The 16,105-nt window shown below is 43.2% G+C and overlaps 1 protein-coding gene across 6 annotated transcripts in view; it reads right to left on the reverse strand.

Moving 5' to 3' along the window:
• The window catches only part of LOC125022334 (KAT8 regulatory NSL complex subunit 1-like), a 28,077-nt gene extending 12,315 nt beyond the window's left edge, over positions 1–15,762 (reverse strand). For 2 of the 6 annotated variants that reach the window (XM_047608910.1, XM_047608906.1), the window contains exons 1-4: positions 11,977–12,494; positions 8,085–9,552; positions 269–410; positions 82–165 (exon numbers count right to left, since the gene is read on the reverse strand). In XM_047608910.1, the coding sequence (XP_047464866.1) occupies positions 82–165; positions 269–410; positions 8,085–9,484 (1,626 nt within the window). In that variant the 5' untranslated portion in view covers positions 9,485–9,552; positions 11,977–12,494. Of the gene's footprint in view, positions 1–81; positions 166–268; positions 411–8,084; positions 9,553–11,976; positions 12,495–12,554; positions 12,676–15,098; positions 15,182–15,742 lie in introns of those variants that run through there. The other 4 variants (XM_047608911.1, XM_047608909.1, XM_047608907.1 and 1 more) reach the window with 3 other exon arrangements.
• Between the last annotated feature and the right edge of the window lie 343 nt (positions 15,763–16,105).

Consider the following 16,105-nt stretch of genomic DNA (forward strand, 5'->3'; position numbering starts at 1 on the left):
AAATCATCGTCATGGAATCATTTCCATATGTGGTTTCCATTTCAAGTACGCCGATACAGAATATGAAAAGCTCCACTGTACCTGAGTATTTACAAGCTCTGGCTTCACCTCTGTCCCGCCAGAAAGCAGAGCGTTAGGGGCAATACCTCCCAAGTCCACAGAGCCCTGTGGAAGCAAGAGACGAGTGTGCTACTTCCATGACAAACATAAACAGGAGCAAAACTTAAGACTGACTGGTGGGGAGACGGGTCGGCACGGACGAACTGACCTTGCTGGCTCGGATCTGTCTGTAGATGTCGGTCTGTTGTCGGATGCGGTACTCCAAGTCCGAGATGTGGGCCTGGAGCCAGTTCCAGTGGCTGATGATGGCAGCTCTCTCCACGGTGTAGCGGCTCTCTGCCCGCTTCCATCTGAAGGGGATAAAACACAGAGAGTCGGCGCGTGTTTTGAGGCAGCTGGTGGACGGGTGAGATTGAACGAAATTCAAAGATGACCCCAACTAATGAAGCAACTAAAAATGGTGAGCGCCCTCAAATAATAATAAAATAATATTAATAAAACCCTAAAGCTGATCATATAGAGCATTTCCCCTGTCAGACTGCAGAGGTCAGTGAATCAGCATTAACACAATGGCAGCTACAGGAAAATAATTACAGTCAAAAACTGTCTGATTACATGTGCATTAGAAGTGTAGGAAGAATAAAAAAAGGGGCTTTTTAATTCCACTACTACATCACACACCATAGATTGACTTCCAGTTGAAAGCAGAGTACTCCATTTTACCAGTATGACACACAGAATGGGCATTTCAAAGGCAGACATGAGAGGAAAATGTCTGCTCTCGCACTGTGCAGCAGCCGCCACAGGGGGCGTAGTTTTGCCATGGTACAGGCCGCAGTGACTGAACAATGAAAATAATGACTCAGATGGCAGACAAAGATAGACCTTGCACTCCTCTGTATTTCCTCCTCCCCACACCCCATCTCTGCTTTCAATTTTCAGATCTCCACCAGGTTGGAGGGAGTCGGGAGAGGCAGGCTACTGCTGAGATGGGGAGAAGAGGCGAGGAAGGGAAGCGAGAGGGGAGCAGAATGGGGATGAGGAATGGGAAGCTCTGGCAGTCTGAAGAGGAACAGACGGGCTTTAAAAGCAATCTTACAGGCCACAATGTGCTGGAGGGGGTGGGGCTGGGTCAGGGAACAGCAGACGCTGGGATAACCAATAATCCAACCAGGAAGTCGGTCTTATTCTTGGAGAGGAGTGGACACAGATATCAGCCACGGCACCAAACTGCAATCAAAGATGTCTTGACTTGCTCCTTCACCAAAGCTGCCACATTTGCCAATCTATGGCTCGTTCACTGCAACACAGCATCAAGGACACTGGTGCAAACACAGCTGCAGTGTTTCCTGCTCGTAGCATTTCCTCTCTCGGCACAGATAAACAAACGCGTGTCGTTCACAAACACCGCAACACTCCCTAGCGCTCAGGGACTGGTGCATCCGATCAATGCGCTGGCGCTCCATTTGCATCCACTGTGGAGTCCCTTTGGGGCTCGCCTTAAAAACGACACTGGTGGCACACAGAGCCTGTTAAACCGAGCACTTCACAAATTGACCTGTGTGGTAATGATTCACCGAGAGGTGGGTGGACAGAGCTGATCTACCAAAGCTAGGTCTAATGCTCCTGAGGGTGAACTGGAAAAATGATCTCAATGAGATTTATTCTCTCTAAGAAGTCTGGAACGAGAAAGAAGCAGGAACAGACATGTCGGCATTGGCGTGCTCATAAAAGGCAGCAAAGCAGAATAGATAAGGAAAAGTTTAGGAGGAATCGTTGTTCTGGTCTTTTTGTCCTCTCAGACGGACCGACTCAGATCTGATTAATTATAATGAGTCAATAACTGTTCACTGGCTCTAATGGAAAGGGGTGTGGTACAGATAATAAGGAGCGGGATGCAGGAAGAACTAAAATACAAACAGAGGCCATCACAAGTCCAATGACCTCAATCGTCAAGAGTGACGGAAGAGGATGGGGAGGAGGGGCCGCCCAGCAGCACTGAGAAAAACTCCCACCCCCTCCTCTCTAACCAGGACATATTTTCCTCCCCCTCCTCCCACAGACACACACACAAAGCACCAGCGGCGATCAGTACACCGCGCCGCCGTTTTATGGCTGTCAGCACATTCTCCATTGTGGTGCTTCTCTGGATGCAGCACATGTCGTACAGGGCAGCCCTATACCATGCAGAACCTATACCATGCAGAACCTATACCATGCAGAACCTATACCATGCAGAACCTATACCATGCAGAATCTATACCATGCAGAATCTATACCATGCAGAACCTATACCATACCTAGGCCCTTCCAAAACCAACATGGCAGCTCAGCAACTAACCAAAACACATCCTGATACAACAAAATTTCTCAAGACACCAATTAATCACATACGAGCAAATTTACAACTTAAACGTGACTGACTTTTTATTAAAGTATTGCTGCATCATTACTTACTTCCTGTCTTGTTTGTACAATATACTGTATATGAGAATTAGGCTTGAGCCATATATCAAGTTTATTTGTTTAGATATAGTATAGTTTCATATATATATGATGAGTATATTGTTAATACCAATATAATTAGGTTGCACTCGAACTATTAAGAGAGCCTCCAAGTGGCTTATTCTCCCCGTCTCCCTGTCTGAACACGCCCCTCCCCTCATGAAACATGAAACCCACCACCATCCCACTGTAAATGTTCCTTTTGTTGTATATACACAATGAATAATCTTTGTATATTTGAGTGTGTATATGTTTACGATTTATTTTATTTTATATTTCTTATACAACACAGCGAGGCAAATTCCTCGTATGTACAAATACACTTGGCAATAAAGTCTTGTCTGATTCAGAGCTCACTCACTTCTTGCTTGCACGCAGCAACACAGATGGGAATCAGATCAGGCTACAGAAGAGGAGCTGGCTGGTAAAAAGAAAGACTGTCGCGCAGTAATTTGGAGATGGTTCGGATTTAAATTGTCAGATAAACAGCAGAATAATGTATTCTGTAGAGACCACAAGTTGCTGAGAAAGATATGAGTACGACTTATTTTCCCCCCACTATTTACAGCAGGAAAAATTCAGTGCAAAGTGTGTGTTAAAATGCGCGCTTCAACCCAGACCAGGAAGTTCAGAAAACAAACCATGTTGCAAAACTCACACCCCTCTGAAGTTTCCCTGTGAAAAAAAGCAGTAAACTTTGGTGTTTTCCGTTTGTATCTGATCAATTGCACACATGTATCAAGGGTACACCGAGTACACTTGAGTTTTGTTATGCAGAGAATAAATCGTCCTTATTTTGTTCAGTGTGTTTTTACTGAATAGATGCCAGAACTTGATGTTTATAGCCATTCATATAAAAGTCCAGCAGTCAGTACAACAGGCTTTAACCTGAATCTGTTATTATTATTTAATGACAAATATACTGATATATATCTTATGGCCACGGTGTGATTTTTGGTCCGTATCAACCAGGTCTAATAAGAATATATTAATCAAGGAGAAGTGATAGCATTTTTCATATCTTCTGTTCAGCTCATTCAACAATCAAATTAAACTTGGTCTCTGGAAAAACTGAGATCCTTTTGCAATATATCCGGCTTCAAAACCTATTCTATCTGTAAAAACAATGTTAATAATGTTAATACAAAAATGACAATGACAAATATACTACATTAAAATATAAGCAGAAAGCAAAAAGCTGCTGCTAAGAACCTCAAAACATGCTGAAAATGATGTTTAATCGTTTCTGTGACACTGCACACAAAGAGTTTTTACCTCGAGTTATAAGTGACTCTCTCATCTGTACGTTTTTCTCATTAAAGCTGGATTCATGGTTTGTCTAAACTGCATGTGAGCCAGTCAGATAAGCGTCCCACATCTTTCAGATTCTGGACGGAGGTTGTTTCCGATTATCTGCAGCTTTTCCCAACATCTGCACCTACTTTGTGCTGAGATTGGCCATCCATTCAGACTTGAGAGGAGCTGGGAATTAGGCTTTTCTTCTTCATGCAACACAATCGAGAGATCTTTTGAAAATGTGTACCTATCCCCCTGATCTCTACTCCCCACTGCTGCTTCTTATTCCACCTTTCTGTGAGACTGCTTGGAACGATTATAAACACTTTTGATCAACTACAGAGCAACTTCCTTGTTTTGGGAAGGTTATGCCACAACCTTTAAGTGCTGCTGCTTGATAACAATGTCCATATTTTTCTTGCAATGACACGAATGGTAAGGGGAGTCCAAACCTGGACAGCTACCTGCATAAGTTCAAGGCTGCAGACATGGATTAGATAGAAAAGCAGTATTATAAAAAGCATTTTAAAACAAACTAAAAAAAGCTGTACAGAGCTTTCATGCATCTGTAAAGAATACAAGAAAAAAAATGTAACCTCTTGATACCAACTCAAAACACAACAAATAACACTAATAATTACTTTATCTACACTGCATCATACCAATGTATTGAAAACGGTGCCTCCTTGTACAATAATCTGACAAGAACAAAGCCTAAGTCAAAGAAAGACGTGTTTTCCCATATGAAACAAAAAAAAAAAAAAAACACTTCACAAACCAGTCAGTCATCATTCATGCTCTGGAACAAGCACACGGGAAATGAAAGCAGCAGCTGTCATTTTAATTTCTTTGTTCTCCAGACTCAAGGATTTTCAAATGCATTAAAAGAGATGAAAACTACTCCAACGCCAAACGTTCAGAGGCTGAAAACGCTTTTATTTCCCCACTCATTTCTGGTTGGATGAGCTGCGTTTCTCAGGACAGCTGATTAAACTCGTCTTTTACAGGAAGAAGCTGTTCGGGAGCCGGGATCGTGAACAAGGCCGACCGACAGGACAGGGTGTGGGGCAGGAAAAAGTAGAGAGGGCAAACAGAGCCGGAGAGAGAGAGAGAGAGAGCGAGCTGCAGCAGTCATTACATAAAAGGGGGGGGTTATGTAACGCCTGTGGGTTCGCGCTGAGGAACTCAGGTCAAGCTAAACACATCCAGATGTGTCAAGCAGGACAGAACCCTATACAGGCGCTCATATATGTGAATACACATGCACAGAAAAATGAAAGGAAGGGGAAAAACACAGCCAAGCCCCTCAGACTGCAGAGTAATGCTGAGCTATAAGCTTGAAAGGCACGCTGTAGTCTGAGCCAACCTAGTTACCCTAATTCATGAGCAGCAGGCAGACAGGCAGACATTTAAACTGTCCTATTGCATAAAGATCATTTGAGCATTTGATCGTCTGGTCACAGTTCTACCATTTGACAGATAAGAGCCCCAAAAACTGCTATTCAGATGGACTAAATTGCAGACATTTTCATTGTTCTGTCTATGAGCCATTATGTAAGATGTGAGATTTCCTGATGAGCATTGTTGTTGCCTCAGAAACAAGAAAGCAGTGCCCACTCTTTCCTTAACGCACAACGACCCGCTTAATGTAATGCATCCAAGTCGCTTTGCAGATAGCGTAAAAAGACACTCATTTCTGAAGCTGGCTGCACCCCACACCCCAGTGGAGGCCATTATGGACGTCACATTCACAGGCAGACACAGCGGCTGGAGCAGCGAGGCCCTGCAGCATAAGCAACAGATGTTGGCCAGCCCCCAATCCGCTAAGATACGGGAAACCACGTCTACAGTATAGACAGGGATGACAGGATTAGCTGTAAACAACACACTGCATTCAAACAAGCAAACCAAATAGGTCATTTTCCATGCTGCTGTCAGCTTAAATAATTGAGGTGCTGCTCGCTGAAGAAGACGTCCATGGCGTTTACTGGTGAGGAGCTGCAAGCCAGTAACCGATGACTGGGAGAGTTGTTGAATTTGTGCCATTATGTTATATACACACACACATACACACCCCTTACTTCCTGGAACGCTTTTAAACAATAAAGTGAAGGTTGGGAGGCAATAACCAGTTTTTAACTTTCCGGCTGAATGAGTAGACAACATGTGTGTCTGCTTATGAATGCATGATCATCAGTTTTAGATCAACAAGTTAGCTTTCACGTAGAATTATTGGGCTTACGTGTGCTGCCAAACCTGACTTATTTAAGAGCACATTGATGTAGCTATTTGAGCATGTTTTTATGATCAAACTGAATAGTTTTTCAAGTTACACAGGCCAACGTCACTGTGCTGCCTTCACAAAACATATCTAGCTCTCAGGTTTATAGTCATGAGCGAAAAATGACACCGCTTTGCATAAATCCTGCAGGCGACATCCAAATTCTTCCTTCTGTTTCTACAGACAATGATCAATGATACTAGCAAATTGAAAGAACTTATACATACAGATCTACAAAACCAAACAGTGACTACACGTGTTCAGTGGAAAATGTGCATGAATTTACACAGGCCTACTTTAACATACTGAGGAGGTGCTTGTTAACGGTGACTAAGGTTCGAGGAAGTTGTTGCAGCTTCACAATAAAACCCTTATAAAGGCTGGCTGCTGGAGAGCTTTAATGGCAGATCAGGAACAAGATGTGTCTTGTTTGCTATAGCAGAAGGTGAACTGCAGATCAGACCGGAGCAAAGAAAAGATGATTTTACTTTGTGTTTTTAGTCTGTTTGAGCCCTATAATTAGTGCAATTATGATCATGAGATTCAACTATTTGTTAACAACAAACAAAACACACAAAAAAAATGTATACATTTTGCAATCTCTACAGAAACATATTGCGTCAAGTCATAGCAGTTCATTGACCGGCAGTCCTTTTCCACTTCGGGTTATTACAACCTTTACTCTGATTATCTACATATTTACTGCTAGGGGGTTTTAAGCTTATGATGTTTTGTCTGAATACCAAACCACAAAAAAATCATTGCCTGCTTGAAAATTAACCATTTCATAGCTTTTAAATTTAATATCTCTACAAAAACTGTAGAAATCCGGGAAAACGACTCAAGACAGAATAAGAGTTGCCATCTCAAAACAATAATTTGTGTGCTACCTTTGTTGACACAAACACAGAAATATTTATAATTTAATCTGTGAATAAATGCCCACAGCTCTGTTCTTTCTAGAAAATGATCTCCTATAAATAAACTCAAGGGCTGCTCCAATGGATCCTTTGTTTATTACTCAATACTTTTTAAGCATGCTTTTGTGTGATTCATGCAACACACACAAGCTTCCTGTTAGGTTATGAAGATATTTGGGTCAAAGGTCTAAAGTCAACACATGAAAGGATAATAAAAATCACTGTTCTCAGCTACTTTGTTAATAATCTACCAAATCCTAAACAGGTCAGTAAGTCCATTAACGTTGCTGCTGAACCACCTGCTACACTCCTTTTTTTTTTCCCCCCTTCCCAACACTAATGACACAAATGCATACTCTGATGTGAACTTCCCATGGAATACATTTCCAAGTCTCACCCGTTGAGGCACACCTGACATGACAACAGGCAGGGTGTTCAAAACATAAAACCCACACCTTGTGCAAAACCACCACCTTGACTCTATGTTCCTTCTAGGTTTCAGTTTAAATCAAAACAGCATCTGGCTCTGTGGGCGCTCACTCATTCGCACTGCACATAAACACAGCGTTCAGTTTCAGCCTGGGTCCTCTCAGGAGGAAGCTCTCTATGACGAGGGAGCTTTTTACTTTTGACTCAGTTCAAGTCCAGTGCGTTCTCCACAGGATACCACCCACACAGCTACACATGCTCTCTGGGCAAAATGTATCTCTGCCCGTCCCTGGAGTTTGACCCAACCACTACAGAGACAGATCAGGCAGTTATAATCGTCATTAGCACCTGCTATGCTGGTTGGCATATTGGTGAGCCTAGAAATAAAGGGACTTTCACTGGGCAACAGCTCCACACACTATGACACATGAGTAATTTGAATTATTACAGCATGGTTTCATTTCTATGGTGGTTTCCTGTCAAATAAAAGCCACTTTCAAAGTAAAAAAAACAAAAAACAAAGCACTTGTGGTGCATTATGTACATGCCCTGTGCTCATGTGTGCAATTTAAAATGTGTGCCCTTTTACTTACATTTTGACATGTCGCTGCTCAATGTCCACTCTGGACAGCTCCTCCTCCTCCAGGTCAGAGTCACCTCCAGAGCTACTTTCTGTTACGTCTGAGTCAAAGGCGCTTTCTACCGAATGAAGGTTGGCTGATCCACTCAAATACAACCTCTCCAGCTCCAAGGGCATGGAGCCGCTTTTCAGGAAGCGACCCAGGCCGTCTCTGTTGGAAGAGTGGCGTCCAGTCCTCCATGCAGCCGTAGGGGTTGCCGTCTCTGATTTGCGGTTACCAGCTAGTAGCCTGCTGAGAGCCGAGTCCAAGAAGCCACCCAGCTGCTGTTGAATGTGTCGCTCCACCTGTTTAGCCTGTACCACCTGAAGACGTTTGCGCAGGCGTCGCAGCCGGCTTTCAATCTCAGCTTGGCGGCTGCTGCTGAGGAGGGTGCGCTCTCTAACATGAGCATCAAGGCTGTCCAAGGAAGAAGTACAGGGTAGTGGAGGCTGTGGTGCAGGTGTACAAGGCGGGGAGCTCTGCTGGCTGCTACCTGGTCTCTCTCTGTCAGAACCCTGCGACTGACTGGTAGGCGTGTGTGAATCGGCCTCCTCCAAATTGACTTGTTCAGTGGGGTTAGGGTTGTCGTGGGTAAAGGGGGAAAGTGCAGCAGGGTGGAGCGCTGGCGGTTCAAGGGTTTTGCCATCTGTATTTTGAGAAACCCCAGAGGAATGCTTCTGTTTTAGGGTTCCTTTCACCGGGATGTGCCCTGATAAGGTTGCCGTCAAGGTCTCGGTGTCCATGGGCAGGTTCTGGGACTGAGAGTCTGTGGCAGCAGATGGCTTGTCACCATTCACTGTGACCACACAGCCAGACCCAGACATAGTGGCCAGCTTCTTGGCCAAGCCATTGACAGGTGCCATGGGCTGGCCGCTCCCGTTAGTGCTGCCACTCATGAGGCTTTTGAGCTGGCCGCCAGAGAGTTCAATCGCCTGCCTCTTCCTCAGGAGGAAGTCTCCTCCGCCGTTGAGCAGGGAGCTGGGCAGTATCCTGTGCCCTTTCAACACAGACTGTTTGATGAGGACTCCTTGCAGCTTGATTGACTCCTTAGTTGAAGGGACAGGTGTCACATCCGAGCATAGGTAAGAAGCCACCAGTGGCTGACGTTTACCGAGGGCCGTGGCCTGGGACACAGAGTCGGTTTGGGGCTGCTGCTGCTGCTGTTCCTGGTCGCTGCCACAAAAGTCGAGGGGGCAGTCTTCGGAGGTGGCCTTGCACTTAGCGGGGCCGCTACTGTGGATGAGGATGTTGCTGGCGTTACCGTTGTTCTCTGCACTGGCCGGTGAGAGACTTGAGGAAGGGGCAGCCAGTTTGAAGCGGATGTGGTGAGCTTCGGCTGGGGCGTCGGTGAGAGCGGGCGCCATCGCAGCCATGCAGTGCAGAGGGACGGGCACCGCGGCCTGCTCCACACCACCCGCTTACTGCCCCACCTGAGGACAGCCTGGAGAGTGGAGACAAAAAAGAGAGAGGAAACAAGAAACACTGTTAAACCATGTAGTCAAAAGAATCGGAATCCATGATAAAACCCTTAAAATTCCTATACTAGGTGGTGTAACAGTGAACTGGGTCGAAATATTTTCCTAAAAAACAATTTAAACAGAAACTACCTACATAATATATAAATAATGATTTAATTGTGAAACAGCTCCACAAAAAAATAACTGCATTAGGGTCATAATTATTGAGAGAAATAAAATAAGAGGTGATGGTAATAACAGTTTGCTCTTATAACCATGTGGACACAAAATCATGCTAAATAGATATTACTATTCCTCCACATTAATTCAATACTGGAATACAATTTAAAAGGTCATCTGTACTTATATAGTTCAAAACAAAACAGAAACCCTTGCACTACGGGTTCTGTAGGATTTCATAGCCAGTGGAAAATTACTGACCACCACCCAGAAATAAAGTAGCATTTCCTCAACATTTGCCCCCTTTTGAAATCTAAGATAAATGTCTCTGGAAAAATAGAGTTAACAGTCTAAACAAACGAACTGCTGATATTTTGTTGACCCACCCGCTGCAAGTGTTATTAAAAAATGATCTGAGAGAAGACAAGCACCGAGGTGAGTGTGGGAGCTTCTGAGACAAACTGGTGCATTCTTAATCTTATCGTTCACTTATCTAACTCCATATAGGTTGTGATCACCAATAATGCCCACATCCAATAAAAACACACACATTAATGACTTGCTCTGACCTTGGGGAATGGGATGGTAATGATACAGGAAGAATACGAGCAGACATTTGAGCTAAATCCCAGGACAATAAATAATTCCCACTACACCCATGCCTGTGTGAACAGACCTCCATTGTGCTTCACTTACAAGACGCCTCCTTAAAGAATATGCTGTGATACTCGTTTGTGACTAGGGGGGACAAACAGGAAAAGCCAATGCAAATTACTCAAACCCCACTGCCCTACATGTGCCATGGTAAGTCAGTATGCAGAAGGGTTCCTCACAGGCGGTGTAAGTAGGTGGATTTAGGCCCTAGCATTAGCCTAAAGCACATGATGTCATCCTGACTGTGTTCTTATGTCATTTCCAGCTAAACCCCCTTCAATTTACCAATTAATAACAGCAGAAAACGTTTCTTAAAATCAAACATGCAAGGATATAACCACTCCTGTTGAGGTTAGGCAATGCTCTATGGTTAACGAGTATTTTATGCTTCCTGACGGCGCATCCGTGTGAACTTTAAAAAAAAAAAAAAAAAAAAAAACGCCTCTCTTCAAATAAAAGGGAGATAAAAGAGAGCCGCATCTCAGCGTATCGTCTGCAGGCTCAGATGAATGGGGGGCTCAGTATTTCACCGCAGTTTCTAGTCAGCGCGCACTACGCCATGTTGGTATTTCCGAAGCAGATTATGCAATTCATCTCCCCTAAAAACCGCCCATTCCGCTCCAAACACACCGAACGAGTTCACGCTGCGCCCTGCAAATTAAATAACCGAAAAATGCACCGCTACAATCCGCGTACAATTTGCGCAACTGTATATTTCACGCGCTGCATTTGACGTGGATGCGCCATCCACATCCAAATGTTAGTCAACCATAACACCAAAATGTCTTCCTGGTGTTTACAAAAGTACGGAAAATTAGGGTTTTTTTTTTTTTTTTACGTGATCAATCCTCCACAGCTACAGTGGACACAAGACAGAGAGGGGCCGTGTCGCTCAGACGCGCCAATAAAAATCTAAATAAATTAATAATCGGGCGAGAAAACTCCCAACAGTCGACAGACAGATATTTCTGTCACCATATATGCTGCGTGCAAATTACTGCGCTTCGCTTGTGGCTAGCGTTAGCTCAGGGGAAAGCTGCTGATGCAAGAAACACAACCTGCTGGCAAGCTAGCGTGCAATGTCTCATAAGCCAGCTGCAGTGAAACGCTACCTACCTCTACAACGTTATGGATTTATTCTGCAGCTTTAGCAATTTCCTAGTTTCTGGCTACAGAAAATAGCCACATCTGAGCTAACAGATTAGCAAGCTGCTACCCTGACGCGCACCCAGAGTCAATAATAATAATAAAAAAAAGAAAGCAGTGGTGACACATGCACATACATCAGTCAGCTCGTGTTACATTGCAGATGTTAATATTTGCCTGTGCTAGCCAGTAGCGAGACACCCCTAACTTATTTTAAAAGGGATCCTAATTTGCAGAAGGGGAGGGGGGGACATGCTATGCATTGTAATTAGGAAATAAACACAGCCCGTTTATGTTATGGCGGCCGTCCTTAGCCCTTACACAAGCTCGTTCGGGGCGATCCAAAAATATTGCAAGATATGTCAAAAGTTGGGAGTAGACCCTGGCAGTCTAGCTAGCTGGCTAACAAAGAAAAAGGAGGAACCTACCACGTGACGAGGTTGCACTATCCGAGGGAATTTCGGCAACAATCCCCTGCAGTTTTAGTGGAAAAAAACAAGGGTCGCTAACACACGCACGCACACAAATAAACCTCGACTACGATGCCATCAATTAATCCCAAAAAAACACAAAAATAAAAAAAGCGATGCAGTGAGAATGCGGGAAAAGGGAGGCCCGGTTCTCACAGAGCCGCTCGGCTTCGTTCCGGATTCAGCAATGGGCGAATCACCGATCTACACCTTGCTCGACCAGCTAGCTCGCCTCGCCGCCACAGCGACTGAGAACAGGCTGAGGCCGAGAAACGCTCCTTTCTACTCCGGGTTACTTCACGTCTGGGCGATTTCGCGGCAGTTCTTTGGCGAAAAATCCGATTCCCGACGAGGAACGTGTAGTCCAGATGGCGGTTCGACGCGAGGCTTTTTCTCTCGTTTTAGGGAGAGACGCTTAGAAAATGGCGGCTAGCTCCTCTCCCTCGGATTTGAGTCTGACAAACACAAGTGCTGTGTGTGTGTGTGTGCGCGCGTGTGTGTGTTGCTGGTAGGCGGGAGCCATTTCTCATACTCACCACTAGAGTAAAGGGCAGATAAGAAACGACATAAAAGCCCAAAAGAAGATACCACAGGAGGGCATTGTCTTCCAGGAGATAGCGCAATGTCACTTTTTTTTTTTTTTGCGCTCCTTATTCGGCACGGACTATGTGGCTGGTTATTCTGGAAATACTGCAGCTTTTATCTCCTCCAACACACATACAGGAAGTGCGTCTCCTGCTTCGAGGCCACCTGTTTATATCCTGCCCAGAAGTAGAACATCTATACTTTAAAGTATAAATACATTCGGCTGTCTTTTATGTCACTTATAACAGGAACTGGTTCGCCCACCACAGCTGAAGGCTTTTGTGAAGCTGCAGCCTGTGGCCACACGAAGGAGCTCTTCTCCACAGGTTTGTTTTAAAAAAAAAAGCACCCTAAATGTGATAAATACAGCAATCTGCTGCAGCAATGCCACACTATATAATTAATATTTTAGTTTAGTCTGTGTCAGAAATCGTCTTTTGAGGCTTTAGCAGGTTGTTGCACCAGTTAAAGCGCTGCACCAAATCCTCCATAACTATCAGTTGGTGTTGAAACACAGTCAGAAAAAAAAAGCCTACTGTTGACATACTTCTGCAAATAAACATATATTTTTCTTATATGATTATAAATAGTCTCTACTGCTTCAATCTCCATTTGGTTAATTTCCCCTTTGGGGGGTACTATATATAACTCTGGTAATTTTAATGCAGTGCAACATGACAAACTGCCTCCTCAGAGTTGCATAACATTTTTGACACCGTTCCAACTATACAGAAATTATACACTGATCAGGCATAACATTATAACCACCTAAACTAATGTTGTGTAGGTATTGTTTGTGCCTCCAAAACAGCTGTGACTCATCAGAGAATGGACATGAGCCATATTGTGGTGTTTGGCACCAGGATGTTTTCAGTGGGGGTCTTTGGGTACTATGGGTTGAGGGGAGGGGCCTAAGTGGATCATCCCACAGATAGTTGATTAGTTTGGGATCTAGTTAATTTGGAGGTTGACATCTTGTGCTGTATTTGATGTATTTAGAGTTGTTCCTAAAGTATTTTTGTGTGTGTGTCTAAGTCAGGCGTAAAGGAGTGTCTGGTCTGCTCTGGTCTAGGTGGGTGGTACATGCACATGAACGCCAGGTTCAAAAGTTTCCAAGCAGAACACATACTTTATATCGCTAAATTAGTTAATACAGCATTTGCATTATCCTATTTGAAAATATTACCATATGTAATAATTTAGCCTGGAAAATGCATACAGTATCCTGTGAGCAAACTGAGTCATTTTAGGTAGTTACTTATTTACTGAGTTTACTGCTGTGGGATCAAGAAATATTTTTAATTTGGCTTCTTAAGAGAATAAAGCTCCTAAACCTTATAGCTGCCACATGTGACTTTATATCTATCTATCTATCTATCTATCTATCTATCTATATATATATATATATATATATATATATATATATAATTAATTTAAGGATGTCTTCAGTTATTTTAGGTTAAGCTGTTCAGTATTTTGTGGTCATTTTTATAAGTAAGGATTAAAATCAGTGGTAACTTTTAGGTGTAACTACGGTTTTGTTTTGTTTTTTTTCCCATTAAAAATAAGATTTCAGTTCAGAACTATTGTGCAGCTACTCACAAATATCATAACCAGTTCTTATCATTTCAATTCTGAAGCTACTTGTACTTTTTCATGCTGTGATTACTCTTGCACATGCTTCCTGTTTATCTTCTTTTGACATTTAAATTATCTTATCACTTCCTGACTTTCCCTGGAAAAACATTAAATGTTTACAAGTTGCATTCTTTGAGGAAGCATCATTGTTTACGCCTGACAATGTATTTTGTTTTTGGAGAAATCAAATATTCTGATCGGCCAATGCCAGTCAAGTAATGAAACGGTTAAGTAATGAAAATAAATGCGTGCCACTCAGTTCCTACAGGTCTTGCATGGCCTCCGTGTGTTATCAGACCCCCAGAGAAGTCGAAGCATAATAAATGTGTAATTATCAATTTGTGTGAATCAGAGGGAGAGAGCAATGGTCTATCCGCCTGTGATAAAAAATCTATCCAAATGAGAGTTTTGAAAAGAAAACGTTGTAGCGGATATTTTCATCCGTTAAGATAAATTGATCCGATGGTTGTTATAATTCATAAAAATGTCCATGCGTTGATCTTCTTTTCCTGCTCCAGTTCATATAGGCAACAGTATGAATTTCAAACTCCAAAGCCACATTGCCTAGCTCATCTTGTTGATGTGACTCCAAGCTGTTTCACACTTCCTGGTATTTCTACTCCAGTCGTCTGACACACCTCCAAAGGTATGTGTCCAACAAATATGCAAATAAGATGCAATTTGTCTATCATTCAGTAAAACTTATGTCAGCCACTTGTATCCATGATATTATCCTTTTTTTGGCCACTATTTCGAGACACCATTAAATGGATGAGCACTGAACAAGTGCATCACTCTCAGATTAAGTGGGGGGAAAAAAAAAGAAAAAAGCATTAATCATTACTGTCTATGAATACCTTTGACTCCAGTGTGGAAATATCCCATCCAGTAATCCAAGGGGCCATTATTCCAGTTACCACGTGTGGAAATAACATGATACCTAAAGACAAAACAATAAACAAAATTAATGAATGAAAACTCAGAAAAAATATGTCAGCAGTGTGTGTCTCACTTCAGTCTTTTTTTTACGTCCAGTTGGCATGCTAACGCTAGCCGGCTAACGTCCCTTTCACTAATTGCAAATTTAGAATGGAAAAGTTTTAAATGTTGAATAATGTCAGCAGTGGTGATGGGGGACTGAAGCAAGTTACAGAAGTGGAATAACTGTCGAGTGCCGTGTGAAGCAACGCGCTGCCAGAGTTATTTTTTGTTTGTTTATTTTTTTGACAACAAACTGTAGTTTCTCTAGTGGAGAAGCTAACGTTAGCCGGACTGGCCAATAGCTAGTAGGCTAGGCTAACGCTCGCTAGCTTGCTTCCCGATCCCCACACTGACTTCTCAATGACTACCGTTTTTTTGCACGTTTTGCAGGCAAGCACACTTGAAAAAAATCCAACCTGCTGAAACCGCACAACCGAAAGTTTAACCAGACGGCCGGTTTGTCCTGACAAGCGCAGCGTTCAATATTTTTGAGAAAATAACAAGACAAAATCTTACTTACCTGCTTGTCCTGTTACTAACCGTTTACGACTGATAACGTCCCGCCCCCGCGCTCCTATTGGTCGAGCCGTCGATTTGAGGCTTCCCATTGGCTGCCGCGGTTGTCAATCACAGCAAATGCCCGTACAGCGGAAATGTGGACGAAAGTTCATAGCACGAAACTTCATCATTCAAAAATATTGTTTTCATTTGAAAATGTCTTTTCGAGTCCCTGAAGTCCCCCGTCTTTTATAAATGGCTGCTTTTGCCGGGCCATAACACGAGTGTTGTTTACACCGCACACATGCTAGCTGCTCACAGTCCAGCCTGATGTGTCTCCACTCAAAGTAAACAGTAATATTTTTTAATGCTTTGTTTTGGGAGA

Source organism: Mugil cephalus, chromosome 16 (assembly GCF_022458985.1).
Source record: "Mugil cephalus isolate CIBA_MC_2020 chromosome 16, CIBA_Mcephalus_1.1, whole genome shotgun sequence".
Classification (NCBI taxonomy): Eukaryota; Metazoa; Chordata; class Actinopteri; order Mugiliformes; family Mugilidae; genus Mugil; species Mugil cephalus.